Source organism: Taudactylus pleione, unplaced genomic scaffold, assembly GCF_031769625.1.
Source record: "Taudactylus pleione unplaced genomic scaffold, aTauple2 ptg000019l, whole genome shotgun sequence".
NCBI lineage: Eukaryota > Metazoa > Chordata > Amphibia > Anura > Myobatrachidae > Taudactylus > Taudactylus pleione.
The window spans coordinates 35,923,584-35,944,441 of NW_028284421.1; the positions used below are offsets into that span (position 1 = coordinate 35,923,584).

General features: G+C 41.7%; 1 protein-coding gene across 4 annotated transcripts in view; it reads left to right on the forward strand.

The window, feature by feature from the left end:
- The window catches only part of CHRNB4 (cholinergic receptor nicotinic beta 4 subunit), a 58,766-nt gene extending 44,194 nt beyond the window's left edge, over window positions 1–14,572 (forward strand). For all 4 annotated transcript variants that reach the window (XM_088444214.1, XM_088444229.1, XM_088444233.1 and 1 more), the window contains 3 exons: window positions 3,677–3,786; window positions 6,731–7,667; window positions 14,181–14,572. In XM_088444214.1, the coding sequence (XP_088300340.1) occupies window positions 3,677–3,786; window positions 6,731–7,667; window positions 14,181–14,321 (1,188 nt within the window). In that variant the 3' untranslated portion in view covers window positions 14,322–14,572. The remainder of the gene's footprint in view (window positions 1–3,676; window positions 3,787–6,730; window positions 7,668–14,180) is intronic.
- The last annotated feature ends 6,286 nt before the right edge of the window (window positions 14,573–20,858 follow it).

Below are 20,858 nucleotides of genomic sequence, written 5' to 3' on the forward strand. Positions count from 1 at the left end.
CATAGAAGAAAAAATAATAATAGTGCAGATTCCTTTTTCACATAGCACAATTTAATCACAGGTAACACTTACAGGATAAAAACCCATGAAAGCATGTATGCGTCTCCTCTGGTAAAAGAGTCAGCAGATAAATCCCGGCAGGTGTCAACTCCTGTTCACTCAATGCAGTAGGACAGCCAAGGCAATGCAGAGCACATAAAAGATAAAACAATGATAGTGCAGATTCCTTTTTCAAATGGCACAATTTTAATCACAGATAACACTTACAAAAATAAAAACCAATGAAGGCATGTATAGGTCTCCTCTGGTCAAAAGATCGGTTACAGGTCCCAGCAGATGTCAGCACCAAGTCCCAGATGAAACGAAGGATAATGGTACCTGGTTCCGGATACCAAGGTCCAACATGGATGACAACGCTGGGGCAGCTGACACAGAAGACACGGGGAGTCCAAGCAGCAATGAGCCACGCTTAATGCGTTTCAGACTTATAGTCCTTCGTCAGAAGCGTGCAAGGCTCAGATCAGTCCATCCTTAAATACCCCATTGATGATCCCACCTGTTCCCATTAGTGGTCCGCACCGCTCACTGATTACAGATCCAGCGCGATTTCCGGGTGCGTCAACCGGAAGTCACGTGTATGCGTTCCACGCATACCCGGAAGTCACGTCCTTGCGTTCCAACGGGGTCCGATCACGTGACATATTTAAGCTATATATGGAAACAGAGTGAGCAAATGGAATAATATAATTTCTTTCCTCCAAAACGGAAGTCCACAAATACGTGTCCACATATATTCATAAATTCAAGCCCAAAAATAAAAATAAAAATAAGATGGTTAAAAATATATAAATATATATAAAAAACAGTCATTAATAAGTAAACAGACAGTTGCTGATTGGTGCAAATCTCATGCAGGAAAAAGTGCAGAAAAAAAGAGTATGAAAGGAATACTAAAACCAATAAAATTAATAAAATAATCCTCTGATTAAGTAAGAAAACATTTCAACTCGAATTCACCATTTAACCCATTGGGAACAAGGGTCCTCAATTGGTGTATCCATCTCATCTCATTTTGAGAGAGCCGTTTTTCCATGTCACGTGTTCTCCACTTAGGGAGGATTTGTTGGACACCTAAAAACCTTTTAATACATTTTTCTTTCCCTTCATGACACTTTTTAAAATGTGAGGAGACTGTGTGCGTTTCCAGGCCTTTACGAATATTGTAGACATGTTCCGCTAATCTTACTTTTAAATTGCGGCTTGTCTTACCGACGTAAATAAGCCCACATACACATTCAAGAATGTAAATCACATTCCTAGATGAACAAGTTATGAATTCCCTAATTGGGTATCTAATTCCTTTCACCTCGAACTCTACTATCTTACGATCAGTAGATTTCACAGTTTTACACATCAAACAGTCCCCACATCGATAAAACCCCTTTGATCTTACACTTTGTCTGATTTCCAGATCTAAACTACTTCTCACCAATGGACTCCATTATAGGGGAAGTCTTACCCGAGAGACCCTTATTCATCTCTAGAAGGGCACCAGCATTGAAAAATCAATTGGTGAGAAGTAGTTTAGATCTGGACCGTGGGCATTTATTGAAGTTGCCACCACCAAGCTCCTTTCAGCAGTGCTTGGAACCGCTTTTTACGTACAATCAGGCTCCTACCTCGGCACCTGGAACCGCTTCTACTGCGTATGCGTTTGACCAGCTGCGGCCACACCCCCTGCTTGGTGTCGGCTGATGCCTCCTGATCCCTCGCAATGGACCAGGTCTGCACGGTAGCTGGCCGAGGGCTTGAACTTGGAGACGCTGAGCTCTTACCCAGAACAGCAGGGGAATGGAATAGCGTTTGGTGCAATTCTGTTGGTCGCAGGATTGAGACGCAATTGAAGTCAGGCAAGATGTTTATTGCTCAAAGTCTTAAAAAAGACTCAACCTTCCGAATGAAGAGGTACATTTAGCATACAGGAATCTTATCAAGTCAGCAGATCTTCTCCTCATAGAATTTACAGGGTTGTACAACATACAGGGCTCACAGGCCCTCTTTTTATATCATTCTTACACACAAAATCACAGGGGGGTAAATCCGCCCTTGGTTCCACTCAACCAGTCATGATTCCTCACATAATATAATTTAGCAGTCTGATGAATAGAAAGACCTGTTGTGGTCAGTAAACTCCAGGTGAGACCTGGATGGGAGCTTGCTGTGTGAAGGTGTGAATAGTGTCATATGGCCAAACCCTTCGTTTACATCACTTTCATTGAAATGCGGGCTAGGAAGGCTCCTCTGTGTCTCTGTGTACAATACCCAGCAAGTGTGGAAAAAAACAATTTGATTGTTTTTTAAGGAGCTCCTATTGGATGTAACTTCCTAAGAACTCAGAAGGTGTTAAAACTGGGAAACCCAAAACTGGTTTTAGTTGTAGATATGTAAAAGGACAAATGCCCTTGAAATTTGCATTATATTTACCTTTTGACTCAATTTATGCTTTAGGAAGCCATCTGATCTTGGGTGGATTAGAAAGGAGGAAATTGGGTGACTCCTTTGAAATGTAATATGTTGTTAAACTATATTATGTGAGGAATCATGATTGGTTGAGTGGAACCAAGGGTGGATTTACCCCCCTCTGAAATTGTGTATAAGAATGATATAAAAAGAGGGCCTGTGAGCCCTGTATGTTGTACAACCCTGTAAATTCTATGAGGAGAAGAACTGCTGACTTGATAAGATTCCTGTATGCTAAATGTACTTCTTCATTTTTAAGGTTGTCTTTTTTAAGACTTTGAGCAATAAACATCTTGCCTGATTTCAATTGCGTCTCAATCCTGCGACCAACAGAATTGTGCCAAACGCTATTCCGTTCTCCGGCTGTTCTGGGTAAGAGCTCAGCGTCTCCAAGTTCAAGCCCTCGGCCAGCTACCGTGCAGACCTGGTCCATTGCGAGGGATTAGGAGGAATCAGCTGACACCAATCAGGGGGTGTGGCCGCAGCTAGTCAAACGCATACGCAGCAGAAGCGGTTCCAGGTGCCGAGGTAGGAGCCTGATTGTACATAAAAAGCGGTTTCGAGCGCCGCTGAAAGGAGCTTGGTGGTGGCAGCTTCAGTAAACGCCCACGGCGCAGTGGGCAGAGTCAGTGACAGGCGGTCACTGACAGTGAGTGGGAGTCCGAAAGCGTTAACCCGTGACCAAGACGGACCTACACGAAAGGCGTCCGGTCACATTCATAATGACAGAATGATGATGACCAGTTGCCCACACTGTGTGCCATAAATCATACGTATTAAATTTGTATTTCTATTTTACTCAAAAAATGATGGAATGTTTCAACTTTAAGATATTTAGGCAGACATTGGGGCTGATAGTGTAGGGGATGTACACACCCACGTGGCACTGGTTACACCCACACAGTAGGCCCACTGCTCACACCTCCTCCTTCAGCCCCAGGCCCATAATCTTCCATGTCAAAACGTAGTACATTTCTTATATCATGAAGCTCAATATCCTAATAATTTCCTCCCTTTGGGGAAGTTGTAGTACTCATATATACAAGATATGGATAAGGAGACATTGAATATTGAAAACCTGGTAAGCTATATGCTGCATAATACTAAGTGGACTTGAGTGACAAAGATTGTAACCTATGACTTTTACTGTCTGTAGGAGTGGGTGGACTATCGATTGACCTGGAATCCAGCTGAATATGATGGCATAAAGAAACTTCGTATTCCATCCAAACAGATCTGGCTGCCAGACATTGTTCTCTACAATAAGTACTGGAAAATACTGTAGCTTATACAGCTAAACATAATACACCATTGCAGATTTACATTTTTAGATAACTGTATACTTTACAAGGGCAAAAGTCATCTACGCATATCTGTATATGGGGGAGATGTATCAAAGCTTGGAGAGAGAACATGGAGAGAGATAAAGTACCAACCAATCAGCCTGTGTTTCAAAAATGACAGAACCTGAATTATTGGTACTTTTTCTCTCTCCATTTAGCAATCTCCAAGCTTTGATACACCTCCCCCTCTTGTATATCATGTAATTATAACCTAATAACTTGAATACATATTTTAGACAGTGGCAAACCCTATACATATTGTTCTTTAGTATAACTACTAAATATTTACTTATATATTCCTTAGAGAACAGAGTTTCTTTGCAAATTATATGAGAGCTGTCATTACAGGGCCGGCTCTAGGAGTGTTCGACCAGTGCGGTCGCACAGGGGCACCACCCGTAGAGGGCGCACCCCTCCCCAGCATCGCAATTTCAGCGGGACAGTACTGTCCCACTGTTCCACCCGGGGGCCGGAGTGGTCAGATCGGGAGGTTGGGGACCCCCACTGCCGCTTTTTGTGCGGCGGTGTCGGACCCCCGGAGTGTGAATGGATGCTGCGGGCATGCGCGGCATCCATTCACTGATGGGGTTGTGAATGAATGTAGCGCGCATGTACGCGGCATCCATTCACTGACGGGAGAGGGCTTGGGGAAGCCCGGCCAGTGACGGAGAGCTGGGCTTTACCCCCAGCCTGACGTTAATTGGAGGCGTGCCATGCGGGCACGCCTCCAAATAACATCACGTAGGAGACGTGACCTATGGTAATTAGGCCACGCCCCCAATTTCATTCCAAAGCCACGCACGATGTTAGGGCGCCTTGTTAAGGACCTGTGTCATCATTAGTAAGTTGTAATAAATTAATAGAGTTAGGAAGAGTGTAGAGAAGTTACGTTACAGGTAAGGGAGTAATACAATAACTCAATGGGACTGAAGGTGAGGAAAATGGTAAAGGTTGAGAGCAGTCCAATAATAAGAATGGGCTTGGTTAGAGGCGAGATTTGTATGGCTCCCAGCAGCTTGCACTTATAGCTACAGTAGCAACCAGTCAGTAAGTGATCTCCTGTCTAGCTATCTCCTGTCTATCTTTTACAAAAGAAACTGCCTCATATGAAATTTAGAAGCAAAAAGCCATTTTCGCGTGGTTTTTAGTGAAAATTTCGCCTGTTTTTTTATTCCATTCCATTTTCGCTTATGTGGCACTGAAATAGGCGATATTTTTGCTCCACAGAATAGCAGGTGAAAAGAATTGTAAAATCTATATTTAGGGGTGCAGATGTTGGGAAACCACTCAAAACCCTTGGTACACCCCCCCCCTCCTAAAGTACAATTCATACAAAAAAAAGATTTAAAAAAATCCAGGATCCCCCCAAAAAAACACCTTTGAAATTAGGGGTGAAAATGACAAAAGTGGGAGACAACTTCAAACACTAGCAAAATAATCTTCTGGGGGTGCTCTAAAAAGGGACCAAGTGTTTTTGGGATTGCAGGTGCTTGTATGACGGAGGAATTTCACTTTTCTAAAACTTCACTTTAGAGACATTGAAATAAAATTAGGCATATAGCCGCTATGAAAGAGATAACTTATTACCTCCATATTAGAGGACATATATTTGCCCAAGTATGTGCTCCCTGGCTCTCTGCTTAACATAGACATCTACCCCCATCTTCCTCTGGGAGGTGAACTTGTACGGAGACCCATGGGGGGTAGACGCAGACTTTCCCTCTTTTTCTTTTTTCCTTTTTTCTTCCCATCACTATTATATACTTATTTTATATTTGTTTTTCTTAGTTTAAGCTCAAACTTATTATTCCATTTATTCCTGTGGTCATTTTCCCCTACCCCTTCCCACCCCCCCCCCACTTCTCTCCCCTATGGCTTCTGTCTTATGATTGTTGTCTTATATTTAAGTACTTATTTGTATTGATAATTTGGTTATAAATTTATATACGATGTCACCATTAATAGATTGATTTATATTTTGTTTTTGTTTTAACCAATTCAATTTTATTTTTGATTGCGCAAAGCTATTTGATATTTGTATTGTTTATTGTTCTCTGTCGGTGACACGGTTTTGATGTTTATTTTTCTGTTTTTCTTGTTATGATTGACCATCCAAAATAAAGAATTTGAAAAAAAAAGTGGGGGGACAACTACAAACACTAGCAAAATAAGCTACTGGGGGTGCTCTAAGAAGGGGGCAAAGTGTTTTTGGGATTGCAGGTGCTTGTATGACGGATGAATTTTACTTTTCTAAAACTTCACTTTAGAGACATTAAAATTAGCTAGTACCCATTTTCAAGCACTCCAAATTTGATGGGACTACTTATTTTCACCAAAATATACTGCTTAATGCCATTTTTCACCATTTTTGCCAGGACGCTAATAACAAGGATCTTAAACAACTTCAGTGCCCCAGTTAGTTTTACTAAGGCTATTGGAACACTTCTAAATTGATCCCCAATGTTAGTGCATCTTTTAGAGGGGGTAAGGCTGATTTCCTCAAGTCTGACAGTACTTTCCGCCTGTTCTGCATTCGCCGCTTACCGTTTCGCCTGTTTTGGAATTGAATACGGCGGAAATCGGGGACACGCACGATAACTTTCCACGTCCAAAACACGCAATGTCATCAAAAAATCGTGCAGGCGAAACTTTTCCACGGGTGCGAAACTAATTGAATACCGCCCTTAGATTGTAAGTAATAATCATGTGTAAGCAAGTTTATTTTTTGACCGTCCATTAGTGTCTGCATCATATCTTGCAATTTTTAAATTATATTTTTACATTGTTTGCCTTCTAATTATATGCATTGTGAGAGACTTTTTAGATTAACTGTAAGCTTCTCTAATGTTTCTTATTCTCTTTACCAGTGCTGATGGTACGTATGAGGTCTCTCTGTTCACCAATGCAATCGTGCAGTACAATGGCAGCATCGCTTGGCTACCTCCAGCTATTTATAAGAGCGCGTGCAAAATAGAAGTCAAACATTTTCCCTTCGACCAGCAGAACTGCACTCTGAAGTTTCGTTCCTGGACTTATGATTACACAGAAATTGATCTTGTGCTTAGTACAGCCTCGGCTAGTATGGATGACTTTACACCAAGTGGAGAATGGGATATCATAAAACTTCCTGGAAGGAGAACTGTCAACCCACTTGATCCAACCTATGTTGATGTAACCTATGATTTTATCATCAAAAGAAAACCTCTGTTCTATACGATCAATTTGATCATACCTTGTATTCTTATTACATCATTAGCGATATTGGTGTTTTACCTTCCCTCGGACTGTGGGCAGAAGATGACCTTGTGCATATCTGTTCTCCTAGCTCTGACTGTATTCCTGCTATTAATCTCTAAAATTGTCCCACCTACATCTCTTGATGTTCCACTCATTGGAAAGTACCTGATGTTCACTATGGTTCTAGTGACATTTTCCATTGTCACTAGTGTTTGTGTCCTTAATGTCCATCATAGGTCTCCTAGCACCCACACAATGCCACAATGGGTAAAAAACTGTTTTTTGGAAAGGCTTCCTGTGTTTCTGTTTATAAAAAGACCAGAACAGAACTCTTCCAGTCAAAAACGACGCAGTTGCCAGCCGAACGCCCAGATGAACTCTGGCTGCTTTGCAAATGCAGCTCATGCAAAAGGATATGATCAGAGAGTAAACGAACAGCCTGAACATCCTAGAAATCAAGATGTCCGATATAGACACAACAGAAAGTTCTCCCCACAGGTTCAAGAAGCTATGGAGGGTGTGAGCTTCATAGCAGATCACATGAAGAGTGACGATGAAGACCAAAGTGTAAGAACCATCTGTGTACACATGGAATGCATTGTCACACAGATTATATTTCTACTTATATAATACTGGCAAATGCTGCTATTATAGTGAGGGAGGAAAGGCAGCTGGCTAAGGGGGCAGGATTTGGGGACACCAAAGTATTAGAAACCATGTAATGATAGATCTAATAAGCATTTCCAGAATACATTTTGGGGGAGATTTATCAAATCTTGGAGAGGGATACAGTGGAGAAGTTGCTCGTAGCAACCAAACACCTACTAATCGTAATTTTTCTAACACAGCCTGTAAAATGACAGAAGCTGATTGGCTTGTACTTTACTTCTCTCCACTTTATCTCTCTCCAAGATTTGATAAATCTCCCCTTTTGTTTTTTTATAGTGTATAACAGGCTAATGCACATGTTTATGCTAATTTGCATTAAGAAAGAAAAGGGCACACATTCAGTTTCGGCCCCTGGCACTAGCAACACTTCACTGCATATTTCACTGAATAAAATAACATTTGTGCTCTTAATTTGTATTTTGATATACAAGGCTGTGATTGCAATGCTTATAACTCCCTCACATATATCATAACCTACTAGAGACACCAATTGAAGCTGATAATATTTAATAACTTTCTTTATTGTAGTTGTTAAATATATATTTTATAGGCAGGTACATTGTTTACATTATGTGCAGATATTTATAGTATATTCAGTGTAACAGGTTATGGGGTCAACCCATTTAGCCGCGATGATCTTGCGGTTGTGAGTCATCGCTGCAACAGCCGCACTTTGCGGCAGCCCAAACTCGTAGAAAAGTGCTCGCAGCCCCATAGGGCTCCAAGCAAAATTGTGCGAATTCGGGCTTGTAGCGGGCGGGGAGGAGTGCGAGATGTGGTGCCATTGCTTGGATTTTAACGGCAACTCGCACCCTTCCAGTGCTATATTCGTTTTTTTACCAACTTAAATTTTTCTATTGGTACTATATTGAAGATTTAATGACAAAATGTGTAATTGATGTCAGTTTCTGTCACTTAGGCCTGGTAGCCACTAATGTTACTTACATATGTTAAATGGAATTACAATGCATGAAAATATTGTTTTTAATGACTCAATACCCGATGGCGTTTTTGCTAGTACTTCTATTCGTCTAATTTCTGTGTATTATTCTAATGCTTCATGTTACATTCAGTTGCGCTGACCACCAATGACCTCAGAAATGCTAGTAAGAATGCTAGCAACAGACATATTCATTATCACTTCTGTTTTTTAACACAAATGCAGCTCTGGTGGATGTAATGACTAATTTAAAGACAAATTCATCTATGAATGGTTTTTTGACTACTGGGTTATTCCGACCACAAATTAATATGGCTTAAAGGGGGGTCTTTTATTTTTGGAGATGGGAGAGAGGTACCAGAAATATTATTGGAACACTAGCACCTCAAGGCCCCCAGTATTGTGCATTTTCCCTTGCTCCGTAAAGGTGCACAGGAAAATGTGCAAGGTTGGCCATCTGTGAATATAGTACTTGGGATGACTTCTGCCATAGTTTGAGACAAGATGGAGATCTGCCATTAGTAAGACTCTGCACATATCTTTTTGTGAAAGAAAGGGTCCTAAACATCATTAAGTCTGTCTGAGCATTTACAATATACAAAATCATTACCCACAACATGTGATACTCACGTGTCAGCAGTGGCAGTTTATAAATGGCGGCTCAGTATGGTGGCTGCTGGAAAAAAGTTGTCAATGAAGATTTAGGGGTCTATTTACTAAGCAGTGTTAGGAGACAGAGTGAAAAGTGATAAGAAAGTGATAAGATGCCATCCAATCAGCTCCCAACTGTCATCTCACAGGCTGTGTTTGAAAAATGACAGTTGGGAGCTGATAGGGTGATAAGAAAGTGATAAGGTGCCAGCCAATCAGCTCCCAACTGTCATTTTTCAAACACAGCCTGTGAGATGACAGTTCGGAGCTGATTGGCTGGCACCTTATCACTTTCTTATCACCCTGTCTCCTAACACTGCTTAGTAAATGGACCTCTTAGGGGTCTAGTTACTAAGCAGTGTTAGGAGACAGAGTGAAAAGTGATAAGGTGCCAGCCAGGGCCGGCGCTAGGCTGTGCTGCGCCCAGCGCCGTCCTGTGTTGCCACCCTTTCCCTCCTCCGCTCCCTCCCCATGAGCTTAAATATGTCCTATAGCACTGGGAGGGAGGGAGGCATTTCCTGCGCCCTCCGGAAACCGTAGCGCTCCGGGCGACGGACCTGCTTGGCCGTGCCTGGAGCCGCTACTGGTGCCAGCCAATCAGCTGCTAACTGCCATCTCTCAGGCTGTGTTTGAAAAATTACAGTTGGGAGCTGATTGGCTGGCACCTTATCACTTTTCACTCTATCTCCTAAGACTGCTTAGTAATTAGACCCCTTAATTGTATTCATCCAGTCCAGGTACAGGCATTAGAAGTGAACTACATGTACTGCCCAGTGCAGATGGCTGTGCTTACGCGTTGTTACCAGGAAATCCAGTGATTTCATCAAATATAACCTTGACTAAGGAGGCCCATAAATCTATCAATTTTGGAATTAGGGAAGACTGACCACACTCTCATCTGGTTAAAAAACCCTTTACGTTTTAAACTTGTTTCTGGGCTCCTATAGATTTACTGTACATATTTTTATTACATGTGCCATAATTGTCTTCCATTTTGGAATCACATTGTTTCCCGTTTCCTTGTGATTAGCAGACAAATAACTTGGTTGTCATTAGTATAATATATAATAGTAGAGGCTAAAAATGTATAAATATTCACCGTATACATGTGAGCAAACTACAGAAAGAACACATTCTATGGTTATATAATTTTTCATATGTTACATACATTTCAATGTGGCTGAAATGTTTTACACTTACAAAATATATTTTGACCTCCGGTCTATTGAAATTCAGCCTTTATTATATATTGCTGAAGGTGTATTTGTTTCAAATGCAAAAATACTTACAGACGGGAGGATTCCCTTTAATTTATTATTATTATTTATTATTAAAGGAAACAGACATATCAACATTACATTATGTATATCAACATTACATTATGTATATTAACATTACATTATGTATATTAACATTACATTATGCATATTAACAAAACATTAATGGAAATATCTAGTTTTTTTTTTCTAAACACAAAATACTAAATTTAAATAATTTCCATCACCTATTGTACATAAGCTTATGATTGTCAATTACCGGTACTCCCTGTTAAAGTGACTAAACACCTAGTGGCTGGTGCAATGTTGAACACAAGCTGGATTGCCACATATTATTTGCGTATTTTTATGCTGAACATGCCCTGGAGCGGAGCATACGCATCTATGGGAAATCTAGTCATTTGCAATTCAGTCACTACTCCATACTTGCCTACGAATCCCAAAAATTGAGTGGCACTTCTAGCCGCCTGAAAGAGTGGGCAAGTCTTTTGGCACTAACTGCCACCTGGCCGCCCACTTCCTGTTATGAACCTGTCTGGTACAATCAAGATTTTGTGTTTGTTTTTGGATTTACCTTGTTGCCTGGCCTACTGGTCAGGTTTCTTGTTTGTCTTGTGAACTGTTGCTGTTGGAGCATGACATTAGCAACCAATCAAAGACTTGCACTTCCTATGTATACCTTGTCTGCCTTTTGTTTTGTGCCAGAACATAAGTCATTCTGATTCCTAGCAAGTCACAGCCTGATTTTCTAGCTCCTGCTTGCCACTAGCTTTTGCTATCCCTGGCTCCTGAGTGTGTTCTACAATTCCTGGTAATTGAATCCTGCCTCATTGTATTCCTCATCTGTATTGCCTGCTGTCTGCAGTTTTTCATTCGGCTTCTGAGACTGCAGCCATTTACCTCTGCCTTCAGTAAACCTATAAGCTCACTAGTTTTCAGTCATTACAGCTTTGTATGTTATGACTGCTAAGCTTCACTACAGGCTAAGGGGTCTATTTACTAAGCTTTGGATGCAGATAAAGTGGACAGATAACTGTCATTTTTCAAACACAGCCTGCGACATGGAAGTTAGGAGCTGATTGGCTGGTAGTTTATCTCTGATTACTTTATCTCCATTCAGTGCTTAGTAATTAGACCCCTAAGTTCTGTGTGAGATTCCACCTGTGCCTCCAGCCTGCATCTCATTACAGTGTTTACCACAGCCTTCCCTAGAAGAGGAGTCGACAGAGCAGATTGCCCACAAGGCCACGCCCACTTTAATTAGGTTATGCCTCCTTTTCGCCGGGTGCGGCTCTGGCGAGCGGAGGGTATCCAAAGTGCGCACTGCATATCACCAGTGATGCCTCTGCCTGTATCTTCTGTGAGTTAACCTGATTCAGTGTGTAGTGTACTATACCTTCACGTCCAGTCATTGCACCCAACACACAGTCCATTTCCATCAACATCCAGTGACCATTTCGCCCTGTTCAAGCACAGCTATATCCAGACAGTACAGTATTGCACCTTGTCCTGGTCAGTCCTGCACTCCTGTACTCCTCAGAGCTTCACTCAGCGAAGTATTATCCAAGTCTCACTCCAGTCCGGTTTGAATTTCAAACTCCAGTCCGAGTCTGGTCCAGCTCAAGTATCCGACTCCAGTCCGGTCTAAGTTAAGTACCAGCCTAGTCCGGTATCACCAAGTTATCGAGTTATTGCCCAGGGGTCTCTGATCATGTGTCCGCTGACTATCCTGATGGATCCGGACAGGACGGATCCTGACACTTACTGAGTGAAGTGAGCGGTACAGATGGCCAATGACGCGATTCATGTTGAATTACGTCATCGTGCCCCTACTTCATAATTCTGGTAATTGTAATGCCCCCAGCACCTGCCACTTCACCACACCACCCACAGTGCCGACCTGCAGGGGGCAGCCCAAAGAACAGCAATTATGTACCCCTTGCATTTGAAGGGGTGTAATTGGGTTGTTACTGGGATTTTGCATGTGACAAAGGTGACAGAGAGGCATAATCATACCTGTTTTTAGATGGATCTTTTACACTTAGTATAGGCAAGGTACCAGGAGCGGAACTTAAGCAGAAAATGGAGGCGGTCGCCTCCGGGCATCAGCCTTATGGGGGCACCCTGACCTCCTCTATTTCTCCAGGTTCAGCATGGAGCTGCAGCTGTGAGGTCCTTTAAAATTATGGGTGATCCTTGATCACCCTTCAGCAGTGCTGAGGGTTGTGACTGTCTCCGCTCTGCTTCACTACAGTGCAGCGAAGCACAGCTGCAGGCTCAGTGTGTTTGGTGGCAACACTGGTGCCTTCCCAATATGGAAATAGAAATCACTGTTCTGCCCAGAGTCTGAGAAAAACATAAGTGGCACTCATGGGATTTTGCAAAAAAATATGATTCATGGTTGCAAGGTGCCCTTCCGTCAGGGTACAGATAATCTCGTGAGTGCCACCTATGTTTTTCTCAGACTCTTTGTATGTAAATATGTTTAGAAATGAGAAAAAAAAAACCTTTATTTTTGTTCTAGGCCAGGAGATGGGGAGGGGAGGAGGCTCCGGTGCTTTCTCACTCACGGCGCTAATACTGTATATCTGGCTACAGCTCTGGTGTTGCTTTGTGTGGTGTTTACCCAAGCAGATTCAATGTTTTTTGTATTGTGTGGTGGTCAAATGGATGCCTGGTGTATTGCATGGCATCACTGATGCTCTGCATTATATGGTGGTAACTGTAATGTTCTCTGCTGTATATGGCGGTCACTGTAATGCTCAATGCAAAGTTATATGTTTTGTTTGGCAGTCACTGATGCTCTTTGCATTATATGGTGGTAACTAATGTTACTGAGTTATATGTTGGTCACTGTTATGCTCACTGTGATGCCGTATGTATTGTGTGGCGGTCACTGTGATGCCTGTCATATTGGTAGAGTGTGACTACTATATACTAGGGGGAGGGGGGAGGGGAGTACGCCAAGCTGAATCTTTGCCCCTGGTGACAAAAAGCCTAGCTTAACCCTTGTGGTGTGTTTGAGTGCTGGGCTTGGGATGTCAGTAGCGAATGCGAGGGGGGGGGGGGTCATCAACAACTGTCTCACCTTCGGGCTATTAGCATGAACTTTCTTTGCTATCGGGTGCAACTGTCCACTGATAATGATAAATACTATGAAATCAAGTGTTCAGATAAGGGCAGTCCCCTCGCAGAGCTGCGTACGACTCAGAAATCAAGTGAATATTCAGATGTAACTCTGTGTATACAATACGTGAGCAATTGCAGGTGGGTCATTCCATGGTAACTCAGGTTACAAAGTGACATAGCAAACAATAAGCAATTCCTGTATACAGTTTTTAATGCATGACCTGTCTTATTATTTTCTCTGTAAATAAAATCCTTTTGCTGTTGATAGTTCTGCATATACTTTATATTTCACTTTATAATGTGAGTTACCATGGAATGACCCAGCTGGTTTACTTTCAACTCTTCATCAGTCCCCTAGACTCCAGGGCGCAGTGGAGATGGTGATATTAACACATATATTCTTGTCTCTTCTAGATCATTGAAGACTGGAAGTATGTTGCCATGGTCGTGGATAGACTGTTTCTATGGATCTTTATCATTGTTTGCGTTGCAGGAACTGTTGGACTTTTCATGCAGCCACTTCTACAAAACCAGGCACCATCTGGAAGTCATTAGTGGATAGAAAGCTAATAAACATTGCTGTAATAACGACAATGCTTCCTAAATCATATCCTTGCTGGAGTCCAAAGGATAAACAATGAATTTCTTTTTTTTCTGAATACATCCATGGAGATCTTAGATAACTCCTTTTTCGTAAAGCTTACTCCGGAATGTTTGGATTGCTTTGCATAATTTGCCAATATTCAACTTTTCTATAATAAAGTAGTAAGATGAATCAAATACAAACAACATACCACATTTTTAGTGTGATGTACAGTAGTTACATTAAAGGTGAAACTATAAAAAACAAAAATTCTTCTTCTTATTTTTTTTTTATTGTGTATTTGCAGATGAGAGCTGTCAAACTATGACCTTGATGATTCATCAAAAATGTAATCTGGTAGATTAGGCCATGTTTATAATGGTGGAGGTGGAAACGTGCTATGATAGATTACATATATTTTATAAGAGCTCTGCCCCAACCAGGGGCTCCAACAGGGGGAACTTGGGTACTAAGTACCTGGGCCTGCTAGAGTTGATGGAAATCCCCATGGTGCACCATCAGCAGGGGGTGCCTAATATTTACAAAGGTGCATAGTTATTCCTCCCATGCATTGACATGCCTATCTTTCTCACTGTGGCCATAGCCTCAACATACATATAGAAAGGTGTAGTATATTCAAAATATACATCTTTGAAGATATCTGCTGACCCCTGGCTGAAGCAGCCAATCTTGCTGCCAGCTGGGAGACACTATAGCCGTAAAAGACCTCCCCTTTAAGGTTGGCCTGACATGTAATTACTTGTTCTAATCTTTGTCCAGGAGTGTCTGCTTTTCAGTCTCTCCTGGACAATGTTGTTAAATAGTGCAATAGCTGTTTTTTCTAGAGGTTAATACTGTATATAGAAAGAATTTTATCAACAGTGAAACTTTACTGTTAGACAGTAGTAGAAACTTTAGTCAGAATTGTGGTATTGACATTATTGATAGTGCCCTTGTTTTTATCAGTCAGAATACACCCAAAACATATATATTGTCCAAAGCATTGATACAACGCTCTTAATTAGTTCAGGTAGAAGCACTTTTCTGAAATATGCTATACCAATAAGCGGATTCACACCACCAACCACCGTAACCTGGAGAACTTTAATAGTGATCATTTCTGTGTTAGGGTGTTAAAGTTTAGGTGCTGCAGCTAAATAATGTAACAGTATAAAAGAAAGACTTCTTATTGTTGGAGTAAAGATGTGAGCCTGGACTGCTGTGGTACAGAGTAAAAAGAAAAAAAGTGATTGTACAGTAAAGTATTAAACATGAGAAATGTAATAAATTGATACCATAAGTAGTGTTCCTGCCAGGATTTGGAGCGGGCAGGGTGTCCGGGTGCAGGTGCAGTAGCGCGTGCACCCGAAAAGGGGGCACGACCGGCTGGCGAAGGGGGCGCGGCCCCACCGATGTCACTGTTGGGGGCGGTGCTGCCCTGTGTGGTCATGTGCAGAGCAAAAACTGTGATTGGGTAGGAATTGCAGGATGCATGTGAGTGATATAATTATGATGTAAGGATGGAGATGTTACATGCACTGAGGACGGTTTCCCAATAACAGAAACTATTGATGAGTGGAAGATTGTGGTGTCAAACAAACATCTGTATGAAATAAAGTTCATGCATCCCCCTTGCTGTTTTCATTCTTCATCTCCTGCACATTGGCTTCGGGAACATTGTGCTATCACTGAATGGACATCCAGGGAAATTGTTTCTTAGGGTTTATACTGTTTTGGTACCTTTTTCTTTGAAGTACGATCCATTTAATCCATAGTTTTGGAAGTCTCAGTCTGACATACAGCTTTGCTTACTCCTATTTACTCAGACCCTATGATTTGCCATTTTCTCAACAATATATTTACAAATTCATACCTCTTCTTCAACCTGTTAAGTATAAAAATAGTCCATCCAATCCGAACATTCCCCTATAATATTATCATTGTTTGTTCCACTCTACTCCATAAGGACCATGAATATATTCTCTCACCCCTCACATCCCAGGAATGGAAAATGGGTAATGGAACAAATTTTCAGGTAGTTGTAATACCAATGGTAAATATGAGTGGGATCAACCCTATGGGAAGGAAGCATATTCTGAAACGCGTTGGTTATTGGAGGACCCCCAGATTTGTATGGACTAATTTTATACTTTTTTAAATATATTTTTTAAGAATATTTATATATCTCCGTCTAACTTGAATATACGTGAATAAAAGACTATTTTTTGGAAACTATACCTTTTGACGAATGTATTTAATTGATTTGGGCTGAGTCCACTGGTGTTCATGAATCCAGATAAAAAGGAATACAGTGTATCTATATGTGACCTGGTTTTCCTGTTATTTTTCTAATTCGTCGGAGAATATAGGAAATCCTTTTTTGGAGAAAGCCAAGAACTTCTACCTAATCCTAACAGCGCTTGTGAAACACGGTCTTATATTTGTTTTCATTTTATTATATTATCGTGAGTGGGACTGAGCTGCAGTTAGGGGGCACAAGTTACCCCTTCACAGAAAGATTTATAAGTTTTTCTGTGGTTTACTCCTGTAAACTGACTGACAATTCTGGCACCACATGGCTGACCTCTAATGAAAGTTTTATATAAAGTCTTTGACCACTGGTCGGTGCGGCTTTTAAGACTGGCTCCAGGCAGCTGGGTACCCGGGTGACCACAAGTAATACTTTCTAGGCAATGGTACTAACTCTTAACAGTACAAAGAGTACCTACTTGTCAACATTTAAAAACAGTGCAACAATATATAAATCAACACATACAATACTCAATATGGGTTGGGTATGAGATCAGAATACCGACAGCGCCGTCCCGACAGTCAGAATCCCGACACCCATAAGGAAAAAGGTCAGCCTAACCCTTACCCCCAACCCTAACCCTCCCTGGTGCCTAACCCTAACCTCCCCCCTAGTGCCTAAACCTAACCTCCCCTCCCTGCACCCTAATCCTAACACTCCCTCCCCGGTGCCTAAACCTAACCCCCCCCTAGTGTCTAAATCTAACCTCCCTCTCCCGGCACCCTAAACCTAATCCTCAACCCTTGTGCCTAACCCTCCCCCTAATGCCCAAAACTTACCTTTGGGATGCCAGTTGTCGGGATTCTGGTGCAGGGATCCCAATGCTGTCAAGATTTCAGCGCCGGTATTTCGGCCATTGGCATCTCGCATGGCGGGATGCTGACTACATCCCCTCAATATAACACAACCTCAATATAATATACATTTTGGTGAGAGGAGATGCCAAGCAGACATAGGGGCATATTCAATTGGGTGCGAGGTTTAGCGAGGAAAAAACCTTGCGCCCCTTGTGCCCAATTTTGGATTACCACGGGTATGCATGCTCCTGATACCCGCGGTATCCAATAAAAAAAAAGTGGTTGCTGGGTTTTCAGCTCTGAAAATCCTACGCCGCATAAAAAAAATAAATAAAAAATTCTGCACTTACCTGCCCAGAGGTCTCCGGTGGTCTCTTCGGCTCCCGGTGGCCTCCCCTCTATCTTCTCACTGGAAAGGGGGCTACTGGGAGGCTACAGGGGCTGGTGGGAGGGGCAAGGGCTGCTGGGAGATGTAGTTCTCCCAGCACCCATTCAGGGGGGCACATAGACACTGGGGGAGCCACACACACCAGGGGTCACACACACACTTACACACACTAACATACTCACCCTGCTGCAGAAGTCCCGGCTTCTGACGCTGGATGCAGAGGTAGATGTAGAAGACAGAGCTGCAGAAGGTAAGTAATTATGGACTAATTAAGCTAATTGGAAACTTCCAACTGCTTAATTAGTCCTCATTGGGCATGCCAGAGCAAGTTCTGCTGATTTTGCTTGAAATTAACGATTTTAGGAAAAATCGAACTTGCTCTGGAGGTGTGAGAATAAAAAGCTCACAGAGCACAAAAATACAAAAAATCTGCACCTAATTGAATAGCAAAAAACCTGCACCTGCAGGTAAACCTCACAGGCGCAGGTTTTTTGCTTTTCTCATCCCCAATTGAATATGCTCATTAACCTTAATTTTTGAGCAGGCTGGCACTCTTCTCTTGCCAAATCCATTACTCCAGACTTCTCAGAACCACAACTAGGAAAAGGTCTGAAGGAGAAAGAGGATGCAACATGGCGTAAATCTCTGAAGATACAGGCCATCAAACTAGGTAGCCAGGAATGCTAGCTTCTCCCTCTACAAAGAGCACAGCAAAATGGGAACTAGATCAGGTATAAAAACAGAAGCTTGGGAATCTGCATACTTTTCGAGGTACAACTTGCTGAGGGTTACAATTCAGAATGAACGGTGTTATGAATCTCACCAGTGATGTTGAGATTCTGGTGAGATCAGCTCAGTTTGGAGCTACTTAGCGCAGAGGCACAGAGTCTAATGTGAGTCATCTGTTCACAGAGACCCACACAAAGAGATTTGGACTTTGCTGTTAGCACCCAAAAGGTCAAGGTCCTCCATGTAAGTACCGAGCATGACCATTGAGAATAGGACAGGACAGTAGGATTATTACTATGAACTGAAGTGCAGGTCACAGGGGTAAGATCCAGAGACAGGCAGATAGAGCTGCCGGCAATCAGAATAGCTACAGTAGGTACAGTCCAGGGCAAGCGGCAGATTTGACGAATATCCAGGAAACATGCCCGAAGGTAACAGAATCGATAGAACAAAACTGGGTCAGCAACGAGATTCAGGATACAGAACAGCAGCCGGTACAGCATAGTCCAGACAAACAGACCATATAACCAGCACTGAGTGTTTTGACTTCCTGCCTTAAATACCCTCAGCCTGCAAGAGATTGGCTGAGGCCAGGAGGTGGGCAGAAAGCAAAGGACATTTAGAAGATACAATATTAACAAAACAAAAGGTAAACTAAACAGGAACTGATGTAGCTTAACTGGCAGAACTGCTGGTCTCAAGACCGCAAAGTCTTGGGGTAAAATCTTGCGGAGCACATTAGTGCTTTTTATTGTGGGATCGTGACACTGTGCTTCTAAAAATTGGGCCATGCAACTCTCCACTCCTCTTTCAAGAATTCTATCTGTCCTTGCAATGGAATGTGGCCGCCACAGTGGGTTGATGCCTGAGGTGGACTTGGCAGCAATATAAATATGACTGGGATGAGAACCATCAATACAGATACCTCAGACTCAGCACATTTTTTCCCTGGACAGGACATCCTCAGAATAGATTTGATAATTCTTTTAAATCAATATTAGATTTAAATGAATGCAAAATTAGCATTCATGTAAACACGTGACGTATTTACTAGTTATGCATTATGGGCTCATGCAGGGTTGGAAGCAAAGCAAAAAAAAGGAGTAAATAGGAGCAAATTTGCACCTTGGCAAAATCATGTTGCACTAATGAGAATATTAGGGATTTAAAGTTGGGAAGATCGTGTCTGACTCCTACCTAGCTCAATTCAAAATTTAGGTGTAAAAACAAAACTGCCAGTGTGCGCTACCTTTAATATTATCCTGTATTTTCCCTGCATGGTAAAGGTAGGATGGGGACAGTGTGTGTGTGGTGGGAGGGGGCTGGACAATGAGCTGCTCAGTAATAGTTGTGCAGGTCTAACATATCCTTACTTTAAGGCCCGTACATAAGTGCCACCACACTTATTTCAATAACCAAATCAAATACATATTTGTAATAGTGCAAAACCTAAACACAGGGGTCCACGCACATCACTAGAAAATACCAATATGGTCGTAATAAAAATCCATTAAAAAAAGTTCAACTAAGTGAGAGTACATGTATTTAGAAGTCTGTGATAACCAATCAAAATCCAGAAAACTTAGTTGGTGTTGAGGAGGAAATAAAAGTCCATTGTGTCTATAAAAGAAAACAACAATAATGTATAAATGTAGTAATAATAGTGGAGCACATGTATATTTATTAGCAATTTTTCATAAATGAACATGATATGAGGAATTTGTATTAACATATGCGACATTTACTTATACTGTACTTAAAGGAAGCACCTTCACAAGGGGAGCACTAAGTGGGTGATATCATAGCTTTCTATAGGCACCTTAAATATCAGGAGACACATTTCTTCTGGAGCATAACATCTGAAACACGTGTTACACATTGAGATACACTAGAGAAAGAGTTCCTTGCATAGGCAAGTCAGGAAGACTCCTTTTTGGAGCACTGGCATAGAAGGTTAATTTAAACTTTTTCAAACAGAACTGATACCATATATTATACGTGACCCATATTTTTAATATAAAAATAGTTTTTGTGCCATTATTTTAATGAGTATGTTAACAAAATTGATGTTTTAGAATTCATAATTTTTCCACAAATTGTTCATACGTCATATATAACATAGAGTACAAGAGTGCACCAAAAAGGAGTCTTCTTGACTTGCCTGTGCAAGGAACTCTCTCTCTATTGGACTATTTTGGGACTCCAGGGAGCACCACCAACATTTTTAACACAGAGGGGAGGTTTCGCTCCCTATAACATTTAATCACAGTTGTTATATAGAAAT